This window comes from Sceloporus occidentalis, unplaced genomic scaffold (genome assembly GCF_023333645.1).
Source record: "Sceloporus occidentalis isolate IW3139 unplaced genomic scaffold, rSceOcc1.0.p SCAF_15, whole genome shotgun sequence".
NCBI classification, from domain to species: domain Eukaryota; kingdom Metazoa; phylum Chordata; class Lepidosauria; order Squamata; family Phrynosomatidae; genus Sceloporus; species Sceloporus occidentalis.
Window position 1 is genome coordinate 15,294,089 of NW_028316995.1, and position 26,716 is coordinate 15,320,804.

Below are 26,716 nucleotides of genomic sequence, written 5' to 3' on the forward strand. Positions count from 1 at the left end.
AGCTCTTGGACTTTTGTATTACATTGTTTTTTTAGATTACAGATTGAATCGAAATCCTACGACCATCTGATTTTTGAAGTTCAAATACTTACATTTATTGAAGTAAATTGGTGGTTTTACCTCATTCGTCGGTTTGCACCCAATGGCATGTCACATTGCCAGTGCATTTAATAACTTTTAACTGTGAAATTGAGCTACATATACACTGTGTGTAAGCTTTCTATGAAATATAAAGGTGTACTGGCATAATTAATAGAGTTAATGAATTTATTATCCAGGGCAGGATGGCACGGAATATACACTAAAGTAATGGCAATTTACCACCCTAACCCAGGGTATAAAGTGCAGTTGTAGTAAGCAATGCACCATTAGCTCTTAAAACATTTTGCACCAGTTGAGGTTAAATATTGTTAACTTGTGGAAAGGGACCAAGAAAGCGATGGTACCGGTATTTATTTACTGTGTCTGGTTTGTGAATTCTGTATTAATGCATTTAACACGTGTGTGTGTGTGTGTGTGTGTGTGTATATATATAATATATATATATATATATATTTATATTCCAAGCACGTAAAGAAATAAACACGACTTATCATTCCCGATATTAATGATATACATTAAAAATGTATTGTTTTGTACCCCGATATGATAGCTTTATCCTGCACAAAAACCTTAAAATGCCCCGCACCACCTGTGCGTAATCACTAGATTATCGTGTTGGGTTTCGGCGGGCAGCACTGTATGCAGCATCTGCCGTATTTGTATTTGATGGGAATCTGTGCCTTTTTAGTAAATTAAAAACCTTCTGGGAAACCAGGCTTATCTTCTCTTTTCGTCCTTTGCGGCGTTTATTTTTTAATTTTATCTATCGTATGATTTAGGGGTTATTCGCTGGGGTTTTTTTTTCTAGTATGTAGTCCTGTTTGGGCAGGAAAAAGCATCCCGGCTTCAGGAAACATGTCTGCTGAATTGCAGAGGACTGGATCGTTATGTTGGCGGTTGACGTGTGCCTCGGTAGATATTGTTGGGAACTTGCTCTTCTTGTTTCTTCAGTCCCTTCAATCTCATGCCATGGGCGTAGCATTTGATCCCCACCCAGCTCCTGACAACTTCCTGCTTATTCCTTACCTACTTCCTGTGTGAAGCCACATACCCAAAAGAGGAGGAGCTCTAGGTGACCAATCCTGGAAAGCTCCCACGTGTTGTAGGCACTTGCATTGCACGGACTGTATGAGATTTGTTTTTCTTAAAAAAAAAAAAAATAACTACTTTTGCTCAATTAAGATCTGGCATTTTGGTAGTCAGACTGATTTAATGACGTGATCAGACACAACCACGCTCATCATTAATATGACCCGTTGTGTTTTCTTGTCTATTAACACTGGACTATTGAGGGCCCGTTGTGCACTTTCTTTGATGATAGATTAACTTTCAATACGGAAAAGGGGGCATTTTACCGCAAGAGCCCAAGAATGTTGTCTCTGTAGGTGAGAAACATGCAGCGTTAATTACACAACAAGATTGAAACACACAAATAGAATGTTACGTTTGTGAATTAACGCAACGCTTCTCCTGCAAAGCTCTGCTTCAGTAAACAAACGCCACCTTTGTCTTACTTTATTTATATTTAACATCGTATGAGCCAAACTCATACCGACCTCGCCAATTCAAAGGTAGGGACTTTCTATTAAACCGCGTGTTCAGACCTCTCAGTTTCCTGATTTTGGTTGGTATGTATGATGAACGGCCGACTTGGGTAAGTTTCCCCGAAAGCCCTCTCAGTGAGATTTCTTATGCAAACTCGCGCTTTGTTGAATGAAAATGCAATAGGCTTGCCCCTTCTTATTGCATAACCACAGCATACCTACACGTGTGTGATTTACTGAATACAACCGAGGATCTCTAAACAGAGAGCGTTACTGCGATTCCTATATAAAAATATAATGAAATAACATGATGGTGTTACACGCTGGTTCCATTGGCTAGGCTACATCAGAACCGTTATTGACTTCTTATGCAGTCTGAGAACATATGGCATGATACAAACATCATTTTAGGATAAAACTAATGGGCCATGTTACTATAGAAAAAAAAATCTAATCAAACCGCTGTCAGCGATAACATTTTGCTGCTGTTTTGGTACCTTACATTATGTATTTTTAACGTTTTTTTCCCTTTTCTTTGCAGACATTCAGGAGTGGAGCGAACTTAAGCAATTTTTTGAAGCGCACTATTCTCAGATTTATTTTATCTTCTATGAAAATTTCATTACACTGGAAAGTAGCTTAAAGCAAAAAGGTATTGTTCTTTAACCTTTGTGGGGCATAAGTGTTATATATTAGTGCGTGTAACATTTGTGTACACTAAGAAGCCTGCTAATGAACGTGTTTGTATGTATAGTCAGTCCATTAATCACTCTGAAAAATAAGGTCTCCGATAATAAGCTTTTACACTTTTCTGTATTTGGCCAGTCAAGCAATTAGAGACTAATTACTGTTATCTGTCTGTACCTTAGGCAATAAGGCAGTGCGGGTTTGGTGCCGGAAGGTACAAGACAAATATTAAACATGGGTCTTATTATAGCCACAAATTATTTTTTTTATCACAATTTGACTTACAGAAACCAAAGCTGTGGATGGTCCTGAATAATGATGTATTAATGTGGGTCTTAACTTAGCAAATTACCAAATGTATTTATAATTTATTGTATTCCCAAACAAGCTAACAGGAAAGGAGAAGTTCAGTGCAAAATGTAGAATACAAACTATAAAATGTAGGGTTTGGGAACATGGCTGGTCCTCCTCCAATATTTGTTGTCCTAGGTATGCTCCAAATTGAAATGACCTATCAACAAGTTAAGAAAAATAAAAACCACTAATCAGCAACACAATCAGTGAAGCAAACACATAAACCATATGCAGACAGAATAGACGGTTCCTCTAAATGGTCCATACTTCAAAAGAGGAACCAGTTCTCTCTACAGCAGATTATTGCATGTCTTCTCTCAGCCTGGGAACACCTTTTGTGGTCGTGGGAAACGGTAACGGACTGCATTCACTTGCAGGGCTAATAGCTGCGGCCACTTGCAGGGCTAATAGCTGTGGCTACTTGCTAGATGCTTCCTAAAATTATGTGTCTATTGCGTAATAAGCAACTACATCGCTGGTTAAGACAGCAATACACAATCACTTACAATTCATAGCCCTTTTTTTTATAGGAAAATAAGGAATTCAAGGGAGACGCTTTGGTTTGGTGGAATCCAATTTGGCTTTTTAACACAAGGAGGTTAGCTGATGCTTTGGCAGCTCCATAGAACGTATCGCACAAGTTTTCATTCTCTTATAATTAAATGCGTGGGATAGGCATGTAAGACGAGACCAAGGACTGGTATAGGTTTGAGTACTTACAGTAGAAATAATGGACAGATTGGTTACGATCTGCTGTCAAACTCTCTGTAACAAATTGCACAGTGATACGCCTTGGTCCGGCTGAGTCCTGATTAACAGTTAGTGCGTATATAATGCGCGCATGCACTAATAGTCCTTATACTGCAGTCATATTTGGCCATTGTGTGTGTGCAATGTGTTTATAGCCACACAAGACGCTTGATATGTGTATGCGTGTAATATAAAACTGGAAAATTGTTTTTGTAAAAAAATAAATAAAATAAAAAAGAGAGTGCACTGTGTGCGGAAAGGTCCCCGAGGGCAGACTAAATAATAAAAATCCAGTAAGATTGGATGCTTATGCACATTAAGGCTAATCAAGCATATGCGCCCTCCACTTAGCTCTTGACAGGACTCTGCAGATCACCTGGGACTTTGATTTCCTAATGGATTCAACTTGTAAAGCACTCCAATCCGCATCACTTCTAGCCTGAAACAAACTGTGCTGCATATCCGTAATCATCTTCTGTTACCGAATTACTTCTCTCATCACCCTTAGCCAGACAACCCCCGATTTAATCTACTGTTTACCGTAAACCAGATGGTTTGTACATACAGTCTTGTACAATAATCATTATGTCATATCATTTCTTAATGCACGTTAACCGTAATGTTGATTAGCGTGCTACCTTCGTTGTCAAGTCATGTGATATTTTGGATGATTTTCCCTGCTCAGACGACCCATTGAGAGGGTTTTTTATGGTGACGACTAATTAAAGACTATAGGAAAGGGTTTCATTGGACACGCCAAAGTGACTGGGTATGTGATTAAGACCGAGCTATTCTATTCTATAATGCTTTACAACAAAGCATTGATTGAGGAGGTCAGCGTGTTTGTGTAGTAGACTGCCTGAAAACATTTATATTATGCAAAAACCACAACAGTTTGTTGACAGGAAAGTCTGTTTTTTTAAGATCATTTTTGATATGGGACTAGTAATAACAAATTTTGGTGAGAGTTCCCCTTTAAACTGGTTAGTAAAATGTTGAATATGTAACCTGAACACATTTCAAAATTAAATGTACCTTTTCACTACAGAAACACATCCAGGTAGTTGGAACTAACCCAAACTCCCCGAAGTAAGGAATATGTTGTTGCTGTTATTGTTGTTGTTAATTTTATTTTCTTTTGCAGGGAATAAATCACAAAGGGAGGAGCTGGACTCCATCCTCTTTCTTTTTGAAGTAAGCAACCAATAAAGTGAATTAAGTGTTTTTGACCTTTGATATTGCATGCCGGTAATCATCTTACACCAGGCTTATCCTGTTAGTGATAAAGAAAGTATATCTAGGCCTTAACCAGCTGCACGTGGATCCGTGCACGTAATAATAGAATCTAAAAAAAAAATTGATACATGCGCTCAGTGCTACCCTCAACAAGTAAAAAAAAATATTATCCTGATATATTGCAACAATTGAATACACCAGTACTTTGCCCGATTTAACCACTACCCTATAGTTTTGTACTTTTTTCTCTTTCTTATATGTATACACCATTGTTACTACAGAAAAGTGTCATTTCTTTTACTTGTTACATGTGCTCAGTGCTACTCTTATCACTTTTTTATATCTTGTTAGTAATGTCTGTTTATAAATGTCCATATTACCACACTTTCCAAACTCTGAAGCCTACAAGTATATGAGAAGCTCCACAGCCCTGGATAGGGGCGTACCTACAGTATTTTGCACCCCCCCCACACTTTAAAATGTGTAAAGACACCCACAAAAAAAGTTACATTTGGCAGACATTGATGTGATAGGTCTCTGTCCCTCAAACAGCCTGCCTGTGCCACCTCTGCCCCCTTAACAGCCTGCCTGTGCCACCTCTGCCCCCTTAACAGCCTGCCTGTGCCACCTCTGCTTCCCCTAAACAGCCTGCCTGTGCCACCTCTGCTTCCCCTAAACAGCCTGTGAGGAAACTCTTTTCTCACCCGGGGGAAGCATGAATCTTTGGAGGAAAAAGAGAGTTTCCTCGCACAGTGTGTAAGTAAGTAAGTTGCGGCCCGCATTAGCTTGCCCTTGGGCCGCAAAGATACGGTACCCATGATAGAGGAGTTCAGGATAACATATAGGAGTTTAATCGCTTAAACAAGATTTGGCAGGAGAATTGTGATTGAAACTTGCCAAGCTCACAATACATAATGAAGGACTGTCTCCTGACAGCTCCCACTTCAGTCAATAAACCCCAAAGTCACGTTGACATGCACCTTAAAAAGCAGATTGAGTGAGCATTGAATAGATATGGTGATTTTTTTTGGATCTGGAGTAGAGACTAACTCGATAACTCGAGGACAGTAGGATATTTATGGCAGTCTTTGCCCTAGGCGTAACACCTTACACCTCACTTCCATTATGCCGAGACATGAGATTGCACGGTGTAGGAGAGGAATCTCCTCAGACGCTGTAAATAGGCAGGTTACAAGGGAGATCCCTGATGTCCCCAGCTAGCCCATTAAGCAGTGGTTTACCAGTGACCCCGATTCTCCAGTGGGGTTATCTGTGGTCTGTAATGTGGGCTTTTCGCACACCTTGTGTTTGAGGACCTAAGCTGTGCAAACTTACCACCAAGTGCACTGGAATCCTCCGTGATTAGGCAGCAGTCCTATATTTCCGAACATTTCTCTTTGGTCGGGGTTCCTTTAATTATTTTTCTCACTTGCTAGTGCATCAAGCCTAGCATTACATCACTGCATGAGACAGGTCAGGTGCTTCTTTTTTTTTCTGGAAGCAATTTATTCACGGGGATAAGTATAATTTTGAAACGCGTGCTCGTGGCAGGTTGCTTTTGATTTACGTTTGACTGTGTTTACAGTACACATTGGCTGCCTGCATCCACTCTACATCTGTTGACATAATCTGTTTATTACCTTGAATCTCGTCTCCATTACTCGCTTCATGTCACATCCTGTCAGGCGTCCTGTACCCCCACTGCTGCCAGTGAATGAATGATGCATCTTCAGGCTGCATTCCATAACTAATGGCTTTAGCTAATCGGTGGGTGAAACATTTTCAGGATCCTTCTTGATTATTCTAGCCCCTGGAACATCTGTGTTGATTCTAAGTAAGTTATTAAAGAAAGTTAAAACAAACTCATAGAAGCCGTTTTCATATGACCCTGAGTAAATGTTCATATGATGCCTGAAAGCAGATGTTGCATGTTGAGTGACCACCAGCCCAATGCGTTTACATAGGACGTATCTTGGTCTATTTGCAGCTTGACCGTTAAAATCCAAGAGATATCATAAGGACAGCTGGAGGCTTATTGTTCTGAAAATACCTCGCCTCATATGGCTAGTGCTGCAATCAGCATAGACGCAACTCTTGTACTCTGTGCTATTGACTTGGGTTTTCTCTACCAGGACCGTTGTCATGCGCCATTTAGATATCTATTAAATGTCATTACATTTTTAATGGTCCTGGAAGCCACTCGGCGCTGTGGGTTTTCCACAACATTATGCGCGGACTCTTATCTTTGAAACAATAGACGTTTCAGAGGGAATAGTGGTTTCTTAGCATTTAGGGAGTTCTTGGGTTCCTGTGCATCCAATACCAGTTCCCAGTGTGGGACTCGGGTCACAGGTGCTGCCCAACCATTTCCCGCAAGCCACCAGATATATATTTAATCCACATAGCAAGACATTGAAATCCAGAATAGGTACTGATGAGGGGGTTTGTATAGTAGATGAGGTTAAGCTCACATGGCTAGAACAAATTAAATGACTAATGCAGGAACTTCTTTTTATAAAGAATATGACAAATGGTGGTCATTCTCCTTTAAAATCATGGAGTCTCAAAGGAGGACATAGCACACACACAGTATTAAACTATTTGAGCTTCGCATGGGTATTGCCCTACACAGCAGAGTGTTAACCCCTCTGAGGTGGTAAAAGGGCTGCCGTGCAGGTACCCAATACGTCCGTGTGAGTCCTTTTCCAAGGAAATCCTTGTGTTTTAATTGCATGGGTGTTTTTCCACTGAAATTCTTGACGTTTGTTGTTTTAGAAAATTCTACAACTACTACCTGAAAGGATTTTCTACCGCTGGCAGTACCATAGTATAGGTAAGAATTATGATTTTATGACAATATGACTGACATGGTGGATTATGGAAACATTTAAAACTTGCTAACAATTTTTTAATTAGTTATAGTTTTTGTGCATAGCTTATTGTAGCCGCACATTAAAGAGGTACGGAGTATGGCTCTTGGGTCTGAATCGCAGCTGTTAATAAGTCGCCCTAAAGCAAGAATGGGTAACATTTAAACAACGTGTTGATGTATATACGCTACCGTTCAAAAGTTTGGGGTCCTTGTTTTTGAAAGAAAAGCTAATTTTGTCATTTAAAATAACATCAAATGGATCAGAAATACAGTGTAGACATTGTTAATGTTGCAAATTAATGCTGTAGCTGGAAATAGCTAATTTTAATGGAATATCGTTATAGGTGTACAGATGCCCTTTATCACTCCCATCACTCCTGTGTTCCAATAGCACGTTGTGTTCGCTAATTCAAGGATAAGTGTTATAGGCTAATTAATCATTAGATAACCATTTTGTAATTATGTTATCACAGTTTTAGTTTCAGGTCTTATCTTTATTGGCTTTCCTTTAAAAAAATAATAAAAAAGGTGGGTGCTTCATGGGAAGAGTTGAGAAAAGTTATAAATTATCCATTGTTCTTATTTGGGGGAAAAACTAAAAAATTTAGTAGCGGTTGTTTGGAAAGTGACACGTCTTCTTACCGCATCCAAAGAAGGCTCTAGACCCGAGAAAATAATAATTATTAGCATGAATGTGGTTTAATATGAAACCTTGAAATAATTTCATCTTTGGCAGGTATACTAAAACGCAAGAAGAGAAATAATAGTTAGACATACAAGACTGAGTATTGTGTAAAATAACTTTTGTCATGAAGGTGTTTACTGCGGTATTGTACAAAGTGGCGCAGCACTGAAGAAGGGTGTGTTTTCATATCGTATTGCCCCAATAAACATCCTTTAACTGCAGACCAAGGGGTAATATATGAAAATAAAACATGATTGAGAAAAAAAAAAAACAGCTGGACCTTTGACTAGATGCCAACAAAAGAACAAAAGGTTTTTACCCTTACACAAGTGACCCCAAACTTTTGAACTATTATATATATATATATATATCTATATATAATGTGTGTGTGTGTATATATATATATATATATATATATATATATATATATATATATATATATGCTTATAAAGTTTATAAGCTAATAAACATGACTCTGTGAGTTTTAAAACGGATGTGATATTTGTGTAGAGCCCTGATCACTGTATTCATTGTGATTTTAAACCCACCGAGTAAACTTTCACCATAGGCTAATGACTTCTCCAAAACTAATATTGAAATCAGGCATCAGCTAATGTAGAGTCCAATCGACAAGGCGAGGTGCTGATCTGCCCTGCCATATTAAAAAATAACATAAAAAAGAATTAGCAATATATGCAGAAATCCAGGTAATTACACAGGATTCACATCATTTTCAGTGATTGCATTTTCCATGTAAAGTTGCTGCGGTGGTTTGTAATATTGCTGAGCGTGCAGCAATCTGTCTGCGGAAATAATCTCTGGAAATGAAAGGTCAGAGGTACTGCGGACATTATTATATGGGAGGAAGCAAAGGCTCCTCATCCTTCCTGATCAGTCTGTCATTATCTCTCGGGAATAAAAACATCCATATGTTAAAGGAATATTAGCACACTTAGGCCACTGACTTACTTTATCCAGATAATTGTAGATGTTGTCCCTGGAGGGAGAACTATTTTCATTATTAAGTGTAGTAAAAAAAAAAATGTGTTTTGCCGTAAAAAGCATAATTACATGTACACGTAAAAAGAGAACAAAAAAAGAAGCGTGTGAAGATATAACTGTATGTATGTACACTGTATGTGTACAGTCCGCTCTCGGTGGGTCTGCACACCTTTTCGTTCCGCTCGAGCGGTATATATTAGCTGCAGGTTGGTTTCCGACCTCTGAGTGTCTCCGTGTGCCGCCGTTAATAGGATATTCCCACATTTACACGCACGACGCGTCTCGCCAACGAATCACAGTGCTGACGTTGCCGCGATTAAAGCAGCTATCTATGTAAAACGAAAAGAATCATACAGCGTGAAACAATACATTTTAAATTAGCATATAAATCATGCCTTGTTTGTATTGGATGTGTCAAAATGGCCAATGAAAGGTAGAGTATATAAAAGATAAATTTCGAGTCAAATTGAACTTACAAAAAAATAAATATATACAAAACATATTTAAAAATACATATATAAATATATTTATACTATACAATCTATTTATCAGATTGATGCGTAATTGATTAGATTGAGTAGCTTATTATCTCCTTTCTAACAAAAATGATAGAACTTGGATTTTAAGTTTTTTATTTATTTAAATTAAGCTGTGGCTAGTGTCTCCACTTTATCCAGTAGAGCTAGTGGTAATTAAACCTTAAATAAAGGTAGCTGCCAAACCCCCACCCCCCTGCTTATTGGTACTACGATAAAAACATGGTAACATCTCTTGTGTTAATAGACTGGTAATTGTTGGTATTCTTTCTCGTGTGGATATATTACGGCATCCTATATGCTCTGTAGGCAGCATTGTGCTTCACAGGGGTTATAAAGGAGACAAATAGGGACAGTAGGGCTGAGCTTTAGCGTTGGCGCCAGCTTAGAGATGGACACAGACAGAGATTGATACAGGTCGGTGGATAGATGGCTAGTCGGTGCGGGGTGAAACATTGCCAGATATTTCCATCTCTGCCGGTGTATGTTTGTGCCGTTTCCTTCTGCTTCACAATTCACACAAGTGGGAGCCAGGTAGCGGTTACTCCATTGCTGGCACCTATGTGTTTTGTGTTACTTTTACTGACTACAGAGGTCTATGGATACATCTCTAGCCTAAACTTTTCTGCCTGGCTCCTATATTCTACATCAATCTAGCCATGTCATGCTCTCGTACCTGCTGCCGTCTGTGTTTATGTTCCTGATTCTTTTCCTTTATTACAGGATCTGTTTTAAAGAAGCTTTTACACACTGGAAATGCAATTAAGGTATTTACCATGCTAACTTTGCATGTATGTGCTCTGTCAATAATCTCTTTGACATGCTTCCAAAACAGAGAACAAGCAGATGTTTCTTCATACACGGTAACATCTGTCCAGCGAGGTTCACATATTACCACTGCACAGCACTAAGAGTATTAGCAATAATAACTACCCCGTGCCGTCGATGCTCTCATGCTTCATTTCCATCCGGCGTTTGGTTTAATTCCTTGGTAATATGTAAAGCAGAAGGCTGTTTTTCAGGCACCCGTATTACCAAAGAGGTAAACTGATGATTTTGTGTAGTTGGGAAGTTGCTTGGCTGGGTGCATCGTTCAGGTCACTGAACGCTTACACTTATCCTCGCTGTAGCTGGCCTTCCGTCACTCCTCACCCTGAAACATTCACACCCTTCCCCTTAAAGCAGTGATCTCAGCTCTAGAAAATGTCACCCTTTTCCTTTCTTGATATCCCTCCCTTTCCTTGATCAGAGTTTTGTTACCCCCCCCCCCTGTGTTTTTAGTTCTTTGTGCAGTAGTCCTTGTAGTTTTGTAGGTGTTTATTGCAATTTTTTTTTGCCTCTTGCCTATGGCGTCCTGAAACAACATTGCTCTCCTTCTCAATGCTTTAGCCGGCCATTTTTACTACTTTTGATTTGTTCTTCTTTCAGTTCCATCATAGCCTTTTGCTCAATATTCAAAACAAATGTTTCTAGCTGCATTAATATGACATTTTTGACGCACCTGATCTAATTTTGGGGAAAAAATGGAACGAGCAGACAAAAAAGGTCTCATACGCATTTATTATGCTGTCAGCAAGGGAACGATCTGCTTTACTTCTGGTAAATTGATCTTTAGCGGTATTTTAACTTCATGATGTCTCTTGGCTATTGATGTTCCTGGTACCCGAGTAGCATTCCCTACGCTGCTTCCCCGTTAGTACATGCAGCTTCGGTGCCAATGTTTATTGAGGATACTTCATGCTGGCTTTCACTGTTGCAGTCCATTTTAGAGTTTTAGCCATTTTCCTTGTCTGAAGTGCGCATTGTTCAGACTGCACTATATATTTCTTTCCTTCTTAGATACGTTGTGAAGGAATTCGCCTCTTCCTCCTATGGCTTCAAGCTCTGCAAACAAACTGCGGAGAGGAGCAGGCGCTCACGTTTGCATGTCTCGTCCCTGGGTTTCCTGCGGTGCTTTCATCCCGAGGTCCCTGCACGCTGGAGACCCTCATTAATCCTACCTACAACTTACCTGATGGTTTGTAACACTTCTTTTTGGCAGGTGCCCTTAATTGCAGATGCATCAACATTGCTCAAGAGTGATTTACCCAAATATATATATTATATCATATATTATATATAATATATTTATATTATATATAACATATGGTTTATATAATATATTTAGATTTTTTCTTTTCTTTGATATAGGTAAAGTTTATCCTGAAGAGATTACACCACTATTACCAGCTGTGTCTGGTGAAAAGCTACCTGATGATCCGAGCTGCTTTTTCTTGCAAATTTTATTAAAATATATGGTACAACAGGTAAGGTCAATGAAGCACAAATTAAGGTATCCTTAATATTAGCTATTTAAACTAATGTACCTTCTTAACATGCTGTACACTGGCCAGTAGAAGGTTCATCATGCTTCTATCTTTCATATAATGCTTGGCATAAAGTATCATTCAACCATCCTGCTTTGCACAGACCTAAAATGAATGCTGCTTGTATTTCAGAAGACTCTGGTAAAAAAAAAATATATATATATATATACCGTATTGGCTCGAATATAGGCCGCACTTTTTTCCCCCCACTTTAAGTCTTTAAAGTGGGGCTGCGGCCTATATTCGGGGTCTAGCGCCCGACGCCCGGGACATTTCAGTCCCGGGCGCCGGGCAGGCAGCGGGGTTAGGATACAGATCCCCCGCAGCGGTGCAGGGGACCTGCATCCTACTCCCCGATACGCTCAGACAGCCTCCCCTGCCAGCACTTTCCCCCGACTTACCGGAGCAGACTCCTGAGTGTCTTGCGGGGCCGGCGGGGGACATCTACGGAAGTTGTATACGCGTATTGCGTAGATGTCCCCCACCGGCCCCGCAAGACACCCGGGAGTCTGCTCCGGTAAGTCGGGGGGGGGGGGGCAGAGGAGGACAGTGGCAGCATATTCTGGGGGGGGAGGACAGTGGCAGCATATCTCGGGGGGGGGGGACAGAGTGGCAGCATATCTCGGGGGGGGGGGGACAGAGTGGCAGCATATCTCGGGGGGGGGAGACAGAGTGGCAGCATATCTCGGGGGGGGGGGGGAGACAGAGTGGCAGCATGTTTTTTTGGTGCTTTTTTAAAGAAAAAAACTTTTTCTTTAAAAAAGCACCAAACTTTTAGGGTGCGGCCTATATACGGGGGCGGCCTATATCCGAGCCAATACGGTATATATATGTATATATATACATTTAGGAAAAACAATTGGAGGCAAGTGATCGCTATTACGGCTTTTGGCACTAGATCGACCAGGAGAAACTTTGCTTATTCTTTTTGGTGGTGAATCAATCTGTTCTGGAGATATTTTGTAATGGGCTGTTCAAATATAGTGCAATTCTCTTACATATCAATTTATTCTCTTAACCACTAAACAGCACTTGGACTTATGAAGTGTACTAATCTTCCACATGTAAGATCTGGGGAAAGGTGAGATATCTAGGTTTGAGACAGTGTAGGGTTCGAGGCAACAAACTCTCAGTTCCTCCCTGTTCACCTATAAAGGGGCAGTATAGCGTCCCTGACACCCCCTAAAGAATAATGCGTAATAAAGCAATGTAAACTGTTATTATATATGCCTGACACAGAAGATGCTGTCCCATAGTGCGACAGAGGCATATCTCGCACTGTATTCTGCGTCCTCAGACACTTGAAAAGATCAGTAAGGGTTTACAAAAGGTGTACATAATGTGGTGCACATGTGATCTAGGAAACCAGGTCTGATATTTAATAAATATTTTTTCCCCTTTGTTTCCAAGGCTGCAAGTTTATCCTGGAGAAATAAGGAAAACCAAGACACGGGCTTCACGTTTCTGTTTAACTTATTTCGGAAGTATTATCTCCATCACTTGTTCCCATCATTTACTAAATTAACTAACCTTTATAAACCTGTACTTGGTGAGTTTCTTTTTTAATACAAAACTAGATTCACACGCTTGCATGCGGTTTTAACACGCCTGCTTCTGCTAGCTCTAGAACAGGGGCGTCCAGCGTGCGGCCCTCCAGCTGCTGCAGGACTACATCTCCCATACTCCTCAGCCAGCCCCTTCGCTGAAAGAGCATTGTGGGAGATGTAGTCCTGCAGCAGCTGGAGGGCCGCACGCTGGACGCCCCTGCTCTAGAACATGGTAGCCTGCATACGGTATCTATTTGGACCAGCCTCTTATGGGATGGGGTCAAAGAGAAGACCTTCAGTAAAAATGTGCTTTGACGATTACTTGTCTGCCAGGCGCGAGCATGTAATTCAGCAGCCGGCAGATTTTCAGTGACATCATATATGATCCCGCAAATTTGCAATGATTCATGAGGAAAAATAAAGTTCTGTACTTTCATTAAAAAATGATAAAAAAATGGAAAATATTTTAGGCTCACTAAAGCTGAAGTTTGCATCCTTAATATTACTGAGCTTTATGAATGGTAACATAGAAGCCAAAAGGACAGCTTTGTTGGCCCTGTATGATGCATACTTTATATCTGAGTGTATGTATTGTGTTGGACAGACTCTGCTCCTTTAGTCAGGATTGACCCTTCATAATGCATAGTAAAGTAGTAGGTTGAAATCCCGGCTTTCCTTACTATAGTGAATAATGTTAACCGCTTTCTATAGTCCCTGTGACCGTTTTTCACGTAGGGGTTAGCTAATTGCTTCATAGTAAAAGCTATTTTTTTTGCTTATTGCAATTCCGCCCCAAAAGCTTTCTGCTTCATAACTAATAAATGTAAATGTAAATCAATATGGGACTAATAATTTACATCAATTTTACTTGTAACAGAGATTCCTGATGTCAGACCAAAGCCGGTATATGTTACAGTAACCCGTAACAGTGAAAGCATTTATAGCACAAAAGTCCCACACATGGCAGCTAGAGTTGTGTTTATAAAGTGGCTTGTCACGTTCTTTTTGGAGAAGAAGTATGTGCCGTCTTCTCAAAGCACTAAAAACGGAGGAGACGTGCTGCCCAAAATCATTCAGGTAAGTGGCGCGTACTACCGTCGCTTCTGTTACCTGCCTCTGGAGCGAGCTGTGGAAGGAAGTCATTGTTTGTGTGATAGTCTGTGTTAATATACCGAAACTTGGTATATACTTGGTACACTTGTACAAATGGACCGATTCCGATTCGGACTAATTTTTTGTTTCATTTTTGGTCCATGCTTTTTGGAGGGCTTTTTCCATTCGGAAAAGCAATTCCTTGTCACCCACCTCGCTCACATTCTCGCACTCTTGCTCACGTTCTCGCACTCTTGCTCACGTTCTCGCACTCTCGCTCACGTTCTCGCACTCTCGCTCACGTTCTCGCACTCTCGCTCACGTTCTCGCACTCTCGCTCACGTTCTCGCACTCTCGCTCACGTGGTCTCTTAATATCTCCCACGGCAGCTTCAGAGTCCCTGTCTCCTTTCCTGCAGCTCTGCTTCGTCTCTTGCCTCATTTTGTTCTTTTGTCTTCTTCCCAATATCGGCTCCGTTAACCAAGCCTCCCACAGCACTTCCAAAATAATGAAACCAGACTTGCGGTGAAAGAAGTGTTTCTGCACGACATTGACTGTGTTATTCTGGCCTTTTAGGGTACTTCAGCAAAAGGACGGAGCCACAGGGACAAGCTCTCCTCCTTTCTTCCACTCGGGGGAGAGAATGTGCTCAGAGTCTCCGCTCCTTTGGCAGAAGTGCTCCGGGAGTCCTGTTTAACGGGAGAACTGGTAAACAGGCTATATCCACTAAAAATAATATATAATCCTGAGCAAAGGTGACACTCAAATAAAAAACCGATCCAATGTGAAGAATAAAAAATTCCACTTACAAAAATGCACTAATAATACTCACCAAAAATGTCTTCACATTGGTTTGGTGTTTTCAGTTATTTGAGTGTCATCTTTGCGCAGGGTTATATATTATTTCTGGCAGCAAGGTATGTTCAATATTATATGATATATCACATTTATTTTATTGTTTTGTTTCACATTTGAATAATATAAATATGTGTTGGCCACCTCTTTTTCACCATTTTAGTTATATCCACTAAAAACCCTGAGCCTCAGCATCTATATCGGCTGCGCTCCCAGGATTTGCTGCTGGGGTCGCTTAATAAAAAAAATAATAAGCCCCAATAATTCTTTGTGCTGAGTGATCAGTGTCTAAAGTCCCATTGTGTGATATTTTCTTTTCAGAGCGTGTCTGTGACTAACGTCAACCAAGAGAAGACTCCGGAAGTAGAGAGCAGTGGTCCCACAGAGCAGGAGAAGAACCACTCCAACAGCAGCACCCTGTCGGACAGGAGGCTGAGTAACGCGAGTCTCTGCAGCATCGAGGAGGACCAGAAGCACCAGTATAACATGGTGCAGAGGATTCTCATGTCTACTCGAGGCCACGTCAATTTTGTCAATGAAGTGTTCAGGCAGGTGCGTGAATTTGCCATTGTTTCACATCGTTAGGTTTTCCTTCTAGCTTTATGGCTCTGGATCTGGATACAGAATAACTTACTGTGGAAATGGTGTGATCACATCAGCAGGAATATTCCATTAGTTGCTATAGTGCCAAGTCCACCGTTACAGCGGAATCACTTTTTTAAACAAGCCCCCCACAGGTGCCTTCAGTCACGGTCGCTTCATTGCCCCTTACTTTCCCTTATGTATAAAAACCGACGTTCTCTAAATTGGTTTCTTTCAATTTGTCTCTGGTGTAAACATTTTCTCCCCATTATACTGTGTTTCACAGAACATGAGGGAAGTCTAGAAATAACATTTACAAAAAGTTGAAAGAAATGCAGTAAGGAAATAGTTTTGTGTAGCGCCATCATATTCCGCAGCGCTGTAAACGTGGCGTCACATGTAGTGTATAACATAACAATTTGAGTTACAGAAACAAGACGTAAGCAGGGCCCCGCTCAAACAAGCTTACAATATGAACTAAGAGGTTGTAAATGATTATTAAGTTGCATAAAGTGTGTTAATAATAAGCTAGTTTCACCTATAAATCTATCATGTTCATTGTTAGATGACGATACGTTAGGAGAGTAGGCAGTGCATCAATAAAATGTAAAAAAGTAATGGCAAACTGTCTACTGGACTGGAAAATGTATTATTTTCCACTCTGATTATATATATATATATATATATATAGATATAGATAGATAGATAGATAGATAGATACAAAGAGCTGTGAATGGTGTTGTCGCTCTAAAAATAAAATTGTACATAAAAATAGAATTATTGGAGCCACCTAGTGGTCAGGTGTTTAAGTACATGTCAAAGGTGCCCTGATTTACGGCACATTTTTATCCTAATTCTCCTCCAGATGTTAAAGTACCCACAGTGTTCTAAATAATATAAAATCTTGTCAGGTATGACCGTGTTTTTACCTTTCGTCATTTAACTTCTTATGCTTTGTGGAACATTTTTTTTATCATGTACATTGAAGCAGCGGCTGACGATGCCGGTACACCACGGTTTTCCCATTTGAATGTAACGATTCCTTGTTATAAGTAACGTCACTAATATACTGCTGGTCGGTGGCATAAAGCGTGATCTTTTCTTTTGCGTTTTGCAGGCGTTCTTGCTGCCTGCCTGTGACATTTCTGCCACTAGGAAAGTTGTGAAGGTATACAGAAAGTGGATCTTGCAAGAAAAGCCTGTGTTTATGGAAGAACCTTCAAAGGTTTCCCCCGAACAACCCAACGTGGAAATTTTTGAGCCTCCTGTCACAGAAACCGATAATAAACCGGTAAAATATTACTTTTTATTATCTGTAGTTGATCAGATCAGTCTGTGTGCTATATGTGTTTTTTGTGTGTATATATATATATATATATATATATATATATATATATATATATATATATATATATATATATATATATATATATATATAAAATACACTACCGTTCAAAAGTCAAAAGTTTGGCATTGCTTAACTGTTTTTGTGGAAAAGGACATTTCTGGATGTGTAACATAATCGTAAAATTAGTGAACACATAGTAATTTAGTCCATCAGTTTTAACCCTTCTACCTATGCTTACTGCTCTTGATCCAAAAGAAGATAAAAAAAACCAATTAAACTAGTTTTAGGATTTTGCCACTTAGGGAAAAACAAAATTCCTTCATGACTCCAAAAGGCGACCGGTCAGATTTCTCCTTGGATCAAGAAAAATGTTAATGTTGCACAACGTGCCATTGGAACACAGAAGTCATGGTTGCTAATAAAGGCCATATGTACACTGATTAAAAATTTGCCGTTTCCAGCTATAGTAGGCAGTTACAACATTAACAACGTCTGCAATGCATTTCTGATGTTATTTTAATGAACATTCACTATATCTGAAGATATGGTAAATAATCTGCCCTTATTTTATTTTAGTCTGAGTTGAGTGAAATATAGCCGCCTGTGTATGGTGGAGCAGGAATTTAAATGTTTTTAAATGCATTTTTCTTATGGCAAAAAATAGTGCCTGCTTTTGTGTCATGTGACAAACATTCCCTACAAAATTTTACATGATTAAATAATTATTTCTTGGAACGCAGTAATAGGAACTTTAAAGCTCTCTTTAGATACATGAAGAAATTCATAATGCTTTTGGGAAGACGTAATTCTCTAGTGCAGAAAACCTTGCGGTAAATTCCCGGCATATACCGGCCTTGGGATCTTTTTAGTGATCTGATTGTGAACTTTTCATACTAAACATATTTGTGCTGGTGATTGTTGAAGCTCGCCGCGGAATCAAGTGGACACAAGCGTTCTTCTAGCTGGGGAAGGACCTACTCCTTCACTAGTGCCGTGAGCAGAGGCTGTGTGTGCGAGGATGAGAACATGGATGTCAAAGCTGGCGATCAGGCCGCATTGCAGGTAATAAACTACAAATGTGCAAGCTTTGTAACATCAAAATGATAAAAATTACGTAGGAAGGAACCCGACTTAAAACCTAGAAAGAGCATTTTCACGTTTAATGAAAATGCGGTTATCGAAAAAATTGTATCTGTCTATCGTGAGACCACTTTGGGCTTTAGTCTTGTATTAAGCTCAGGATAGCTTTATGCCCACAAACACCAGACAAACCCATGCATGTGGGGTATCACTGTACTCGGGAGATGTTGCTGAACCCACATTGGGGGGGTTGTTTACCTGAAGCTGTAAATTTATACCCAGAGTACAATTTGTGTGAAAAAAATACAAAAACAATTACTACCACAAACTTTGGCAAAGGCTGGTGGTAGAATCTCATACATGGAAAGGGTTAAAATGCTAGCATTTGAAATACCTTGGGGTGTCTAGTTTTCAGAAATATATGATTTGATGGGGTAAATTGCATGGGCCGGCTTCAAAGATACCCGGAATAGCACATGGGTCAGAATGACCAGCTTTGGGAAAAAATGTGGTTTTGAAATAGCAAAACGCTACTGCCCCATAACTTACAGGAAAAAAGCAAAACACTTAAAAACATTGGGTATTTCTAAACTCATCAACTTGTAAAGGGCCATAAAAATGTACTGTGTAAATACATGATCAAAATATGATTTGTATTTCTTTAGGTGTTTCTGACAAACTCTGCCAATGTTTTCTTACTGGAGCCCTGCACAGAGGTCCCTTTGCTTTTGGAAGAGCAGGTTGAGGCTTGCAAATCCGTTTTAAGCATCTACAGGCGTATGATAATGGATCTTGTGATGGATAAAAAGACGTGGTGAGTTGCCCCTGTATATTAAGTCATTATATTGCCTTAACTCTGTTCTATTTTTTTGAAAGAGAAAATGTGTCATGCTTAATAAACCACGGTGTTGCATTTTGTATCTAGCAATTATTATTTGAGACATAGACATCGGGATACTGGAGTAGCATTGTAGTCATGTTGTGTCATAGACGCAATGCTCACAAAATCCTCTTTAGGTATTTAGTCCAGGGTAACGTAAACTCAACATGCAAACTTTTTTTGCAGTGTATGTACATGTGGCTCTTTGTTTCATGTATGACAGATCAAGCAGGGTAGGAGTATTAAATACAGGTTATGCAGGAATTACCTATTTTTCCCTAGCACCCCTCGCAATACTCAAGAACCCCCCCCCTCTTGTCTAAGATCCCCTTCTTTGTCACAGATCCTTATCTATCTATCCCAGATCTGTCCTTTAATGTCTAGCAGGCAGTATCTTTCCTGGTGGTCAAGCATGATGGTGACAGAACAGTCCTGGCCTCGTTACTAGTTCTTCCTCACATTCTGTGTGCTCCCCCTGATGACAGCTGCACAGTATGATGTCATATCCCAGCACTCGGTAACATAAGGCGTTAACTAATTGTGAAGGTCTGTGTCGGCTCGGACCTTTTCCTCTACCGAGCTGAGCAGTGGCAGTGCCCGAGTAATGTGTGTCCTGTACCCTGCGTCTGTCTACCAACAACCAACTTTTACAACTCATGTTAACTGGGTGACATCAAAAGCACTTTCCACTTTTCTAAGGAATTGTAAGCTTTTGTCCCGATTTTATTTTACTGCTCCTTCAATTCCCTTTATTTTTGTGTAGTATGCAATTCTGTTTTGTTCTTGATTCAAGCTAGTTTCCAACTCATCACAAAACATGTTTTTTTCCCCCAATATTTCAGTTGAAATTTCAGCCAAGTCCAACGGCTCATAAAAGGAAAACAGCGGTGAAATGAAACTTGCCATCTTTCTGTCATTGTACGCGTTTCCATTAAAAAGACAATTATCCAGGGATGGAGTGCTATTTTGCACTTGGCCGTGCCAAGTTATTGTCCTTTTATACGCTTCCAAGATGTGTCTTTTTGGAGATACTAAAGTATCCCGTCTAGCCAATTTACACTCCGACATCCCTCTTTGCTTTAGCTAATCTTAATGTTTTTATAGCTGTACCATGTAACCTGCTTTTCGCTATCTCGTTTCAAATCCCAATTCCATTTGCATGATTTGAAAATATAATTGAAGTATTTGAAACTTTTCTGAAGAATATATAGCTATTTACCCTGGGTGACCTTGGTTCATCCACTGAATTTTCGTTTTTGGGTTTGGCGTAGGCTTTCTTAGCGGTCTGCATGATTCCAGCCACGGCTGCTGGACTAGGCAGAGACCTGCTCAAAGGCAAATAAACATCGGTGTCTTTTGTCTGTTTTATTCTGGAAACATTCACAATAGTGGGACTTGGCAGGAACATTGTGGTTTCAACAATACATCATCCATGACCAGCCCTGGTAAATATCTCTGCTAGCAGGGCTGAGCGGGCCCTCCATAATGCATAGTTTATTCAATGAGGCGACGTTCAAGACATCTCACTTACTTAAATGTGGTTTATGCAAGGCCATCAAAGCAAATCTTGCAGCAGAAGCTTACTGGCATACCTGGGAACTTCGTCACTCCGGCTACCCGGAGACTTCCCTTGCCGGAAAGGGAGCGGTCCTCTGACGCCAGGGGTGGTCCCATTGACGTCGGTGGGAGTTCCTGCTGATGTTGTGGGCGGTCCCACTGAAGTTTGGGGAGTTCCTGCTGATGTTGTGGGCGGTCCCACTGACATTGGGGGAGTTCCTGCTGATGGCATCAGGAAACACCCCGTTTTAAAGGGAAAATGGGAAGGGAGCAAGGCGTGTCAAGGAGGATTTGAGTCTTGAAGCGGAGAATGTTATCTTTGCACAGTTTACTAGACAAACGCCTGGTTCTTATCATATAATCACCCAGACAGACACACTGACTTATAAAAGTCAACGGACATAAGGATTTCCTTGTAGAAGCTGGACTTCATTAGTATTGCTGGAAAGAATAAGCTTAATGTGTTGTTTAAGCAGCCTCTAGACTTATAAAGGACAGTTTTTTGGAGCATTTGAAATCTAATCAATTACTTATCATTCTAAACTATATTCTATACATTGCATTATGTAGGAGAAATATTTTTTTTTTCTTGGAGATTACATTTGATTTCATTCAAGTCGATTTTAATAATAATTTAAATCACTAGTCAGTAAGACTCTATTTAAATCATGATTTTTAAAGACTCATTCTTGCTGGTAGCAATAAGCTTTAATATTTGCAACCAGTTAAAGCTTTCATATTTAGAGTAATAACCTGTAACATTAGTAAAGCAGCTATATCAGAACTGATTATAGATTTAACAGGTTAATCACTCATAACTAAATAACAATCAATAACTACTTAAATTGTTTCATTTAACTAAAACAATAAAGTTATATAACATACGTATTCTTGTATTTGCTTAACGTCAAGGCTTAGTACCTGAAATGGTTAAAACAAAATATCTTTTAAAAAACGACATAACTAAGCTCTGTTTCATGCTGAATAACCTTTGAACTACCGTATAATGTATCTTAAATAGAACACTACCTTTAGATAAATTTATTTTCCCAAAAACATTTCATTAAAATACATTTGATTTTTAAAATAAAAAAAATGATAAAAAAAACCCAACAATTGATTTTCATCCACCCTGCATGGAGCTTTCCCATTTCAAGTATCTCTATACAGGTGATTTACCGTCTTTTATGTTATTTCAGGATTTTGGGTGCCGATACTAAAGAGGAGGTCCCAAAGGCCAATGCAGTTATTTTTGATCAATTTCATCAATAAGTGCAGAAAAACATTAAGTACTACTTATTAAAGCCCATATTCTCTTTAATCTTCTCCCATTATCAGATTTTTATTAAATGTGTGTACAATAAACAGTGGCAAGCAACAGACAAAAATATGGTCTAGTGTCAGGTTTATGCCTTTTGAGTAATGTATTTTGGTGATCTCTGCCTTTAAATACCTCTCTCTCTTCTTTTCTCTCTCTCTTTCTCTCTCTCTCTCTCCTTTTCTCTCTCTCTCTCTTTCCTTTTCTCTCTCTTTCCTTTTCTCTCTCTTTCCTTTTCTCTCTCTTTCCTTTTCTCTCTCTTTCCTTTCTCTTTCCTTTTCTCTCTCTCTTTCCTTTTCTCTCTCTCTCTCTCTCTTTCCTTTTCTCTCTCTCTCTCACTCTCTCTTTCCTTTTCTCTCTCTCTCTCTCTTTCCTTTTCTCTCTCTCTCTCTCTTTCCCCTTCTCTCTCTCTCTCTCTCTCTCTTTCCTTTTCTCTCTTTCCTTTGTCTCGTTCTCTCTTTCCTTTCTCTTTCTTTTCACAAAAAAGAACAGATATACGTAATCACAGTAGAGACCGCCATCTTGGTTAAGAAATATAATATCATGTTGTTTAAGATCATGGCAAACAATTAGACATTTTCTGTTCTAATTTGCAGTGATGTAAATCATTACCTTGAATACTTGTAAACTAATTATTTTACTTAAACAGGGAACAAATGCTGCAAATATTGCTTCGGATCACAGAAGCTGTTGTTCAGAAACCAAGAGATAACCTGAAGAAGGATTTGTTCTCTCAAGACTTAGCTGGTGTACTTTTCCGGGTACGACAACTGTAATTTAAGAACTGACCATGTAATGCATAGATCATTTTTCTAAAATTTGAATAACTGTCATTGTTTAACGATAATAGATTGTTGAAATTAATGTACTGATCAAAGTGTATTTCTTGGAATGGGATCAGAGAATTAGCTTGAAGAATACTAATGCAAATTCAGAAAAAAAACCCAAATTTTTTTTCCTAAAGTTAGATTTTATGACAGTTTATTTTCTTTTTCTTTGACAGACTCTGATTGTGGCCTGGATCCGAGCCAACCTGAGCGTTTACATATCGCGAGAATTGTGGGACGAACTGCTGAGCGTCTTATCATCGCTGACTGACTGGGAAGAACTTATCAATGAGTGGGCCAAAATCATGGACTCCCTCACTGCGGTGCTAGCTCGGACAGTTTATGGATTAGACATGAGCAGTTTGCCTCTGGACAAGCTCAGTGAGCAGAAAGAGAAGAAGCAGAGGGGAAAAGGTGATCTTACATTACAGGAGTTTTACATCCTAGAAATCTGTAGACTTGCACGTTGGACACCACTATGTATTATAAACTGTAAAATCTGCTTGGCTTTGCATTGAAGAACTACAGTAGTGTTCTTGCGCCCTCTGGTGGCCAATTTGTATTTCTACCAAAATTAAGATCTTTTGCTACGTTGTTATTCAGTTAACTTAGCACTGTTATATATTTTTTGTTCTTGTATTCCCTATGTGTAGTCTTAGGGCAGGGGCCTTTTTGCGGAGTCCTTAATCAGGCCTTAAAACTTCTTTAAGTGTAGCACTTTTTTTCTATAAGGCACTGGGTATTTTTCTGGGCACCCTAGAAGCAGCTCACGGATAACATATTCCACAAGAATGCAATAAATGTATTATTTATACTACATACACTCATCTATTGGTCTAAGACTCTTGAAATTTCAGGATGAGATGAATAAAAATCTTGATAATCTTTTCCTTCTGCATTTGGGCAGGTGGTTTTCCCGACATACAGAAGGGGGCTGCTGTTGGAAGGTCATTTTCTCTCAGCTGGAGGAACCATCCAGATGCTCATGAACCTATGAGATTTCGAAGTGCCACTACCTCTGGAGCTCCAGGTGTGGAGAAAGCGAGGAACAACGTGCGTCAAAAAGCCACCGGTAAGTGTAACCTATTTAGAACTGAGAATATGTAGAGACCTAAAGAGGAAGTGCCACGGAAACAAATATTGGTGCCACTTTAGTGTGTGCTATACACTCTACCACCTAAAGCAGCTTTGGTGCCTCTTTGATGTTGGCAGTTATGATTGGTCTTTAGAAAAAATGTAACAGGAGGTACAAGTTATTTTTACGATGTTGACCAAAGATTTCTGTTGCAACATAATATTAATCAAATAGACTGCCGTTACATCTCTGACACCATAATCTGTTGGAAGAACGATGGATACAGAGCCACGCCGTCTTGTTTGCAGCTACCATGCATGAAGAAAGGTGACAAAGCTAAAAGAGAAATTGTTGCCCTTTTACGTGGTCCGCAAAAAGGATGCCAAGCTAAACACTCAGTGAGAAGTGATAATGCATTTTTCCATTACACAGATTTAAATGGAAAACTTCAGTGCAACCCCAGTTTATGTGATGTTTTAGAACTTGTCGTGTAGATGCCAACAAACTGAGTGTCTTACATGACAGAAAGGTCTTCTGCAACCATGACAGAATGCTTTAGCATGTGCAGGGAAGTTTGTACGGATGCAGTCTCTGTTTAAGCAAGGGGTCAAATGGTTGGAAACGATAAAGATGAAGCTGGGAGGGATTTAAGAGGTGATAAGCCCCCTTTGTCAGAAGATGAAGATACAACAGGAACCATGGGGCTAGAATTGATGGACCATAGGGGTTTGGGCTGAACTGGGGATCAGACTGCCCCTTCTAAGTAGAATGACGTGAGTGGGGTTTGTTCCTAATCAAAGGGAGTGTGCATAAAGGCTCCATAATACATTCAGATGAATGGCATACGGTGATTTAAAAGCAACAGGTTTTTTCTGCCAATTCACTGTCTACCCAAGGGCAGGAGATCATACCCAATGCATTGAGCGATATTGGCTCGAGACGAAAACTAACAATTTTAGGAAAACGAGAGGCGTAAACTGACAACTCTTCCAATGGCCTCTACATCATTTGTGCTGACATATATTACGAAGTAGTCCGAATGAAGATTTCTACATTTCATAAAATTTTTGGCGTTTTGGTGGTGTTGAATGAATTGTGTACATGAATGAGCTGGCAAAGCACACGCTAAAGTGCCACCAAAATATTTTTCTCCTTGACCATATATTACAGTGCTGTGTATCATAATGTAGGTTAGCATTGAGAATGATCTGGTTTTAACTCATCATGTTGGCAATAAACTTTCGTTCCTGTACACCAAGAGACAATCATTCTTGTCAAAAATGTAATATTCTGGGTGAATTTCCCTGCTCAAACTCCACACCGATTCCTTGTGGCAATTCTAAGGGAGTCTGTTCCCCTACATACTTTCATTATACAGAGATTCCAGTTCTTAAAAATCAGCCATTGTATGGTTTACTAAAGCAGTACGATGAGAAGGAATCCAACCCGCAAATTTGAGAGCTTGGTGTATACAGGTATACCGGAGCCGTACTCTGAGCAATCGAGTAGAAACAATCATCTATTGGAATAGACCCCTTCTTATTTAATATGTTTAAAGTAAAGCTGTCTTCTACACATGTGCTAGAATGAATTAAAATGATCTTTTATAGAGACAGTGTATAATGGGGTTATTGGTCAGAGTAGAAACCGGTGAAATGATTGTGCTGATTAACCCTTTGTACCTTATTTGCTCTGCATATATGTACATGTGTTCTGTATGTTCGGAGTTCTCTGACTTGATGTTCTCTTATTTCCATCGCCATTCTCTGAAAGCTAAGCGAAGTCAGTCTATCAGCAACTGTGTTCACCTTTATGAGGCTTTGCCAGCAGCTAAAAGTGTTCCTCATCTCCTTCACACTGTGAGCTCTCTCTTACCTGGTATCTCTCACACTTCTTGCTCTCAAAGACTCTCAGGTACTGTACCTGTCTTTCCATTCTCGCTGATTGCTCGCTGCTCATCTAATCTGGATCTTTAGAATGTAAAATTGAATGTGACCGATCTTCTTTTTAAAACTTCCGCATCTTTATTCTCCATGTGCTGGTAGGTTATCCATCCATAGGATGAATATAGAGTATACAATGTATTATTGGAATAACATGCGTTTCTCAGTTCTTACTACTCAAATTAGACTTTATTATATCATTTTAGTATTCCTACATTTTAAGAAAATTACATTTCATAGATCACGTCATTAGCATTCTTGGTGAGAATAAATGAAAGTCTATGTATTAGCGTTTCCTCTGAATTAAACTGCCATTTATTTTAGAACATTTAAAAAAAAACCCTTGTTTAGAACAGCATGATTTTATTCTCCTGTATTTACAAGCTACATCTATCGTTGTGTTCTGTTATTGCTGAAGCCATGAACTTGGAATGCTTCCATCTTAGATTGAGGTTAAGTGATCATTATTACATTAATG

General features: G+C 39.5%; 1 protein-coding gene across 1 annotated transcript in view; it reads left to right on the top strand.

Annotated features, from left to right (window-relative positions):
* The window catches only part of LOC149303293 (ral GTPase-activating protein subunit alpha-2-like), a 143,850-nt gene that overhangs the window by 19,604 nt on the left and 97,530 nt on the right, over nt 1-26,716 (top strand). Inside the window, exons 2-17 of the mRNA XM_089481423.1 lie at nt 2,188-2,298; nt 4,582-4,631; nt 7,449-7,506; nt 10,492-10,535; nt 11,608-11,785; nt 11,959-12,074; nt 13,545-13,683; nt 14,559-14,769; nt 15,952-16,180; nt 17,328-17,501; nt 18,483-18,620; nt 19,304-19,452; nt 23,043-23,154; nt 23,397-23,634; nt 24,128-24,292; nt 26,069-26,209. Of these exons, the coding sequence (XP_089337549.1) occupies nt 2,188-2,298; nt 4,582-4,631; nt 7,449-7,506; nt 10,492-10,535; nt 11,608-11,785; nt 11,959-12,074; nt 13,545-13,683; nt 14,559-14,769; nt 15,952-16,180; nt 17,328-17,501; nt 18,483-18,620; nt 19,304-19,452; nt 23,043-23,154; nt 23,397-23,634; nt 24,128-24,292; nt 26,069-26,209 (2,253 nt within the window). The remainder of the gene's footprint in view (nt 1-2,187; nt 2,299-4,581; nt 4,632-7,448; nt 7,507-10,491; nt 10,536-11,607; nt 11,786-11,958; nt 12,075-13,544; nt 13,684-14,558; nt 14,770-15,951; nt 16,181-17,327; nt 17,502-18,482; nt 18,621-19,303; nt 19,453-23,042; nt 23,155-23,396; nt 23,635-24,127; nt 24,293-26,068; nt 26,210-26,716) is intronic.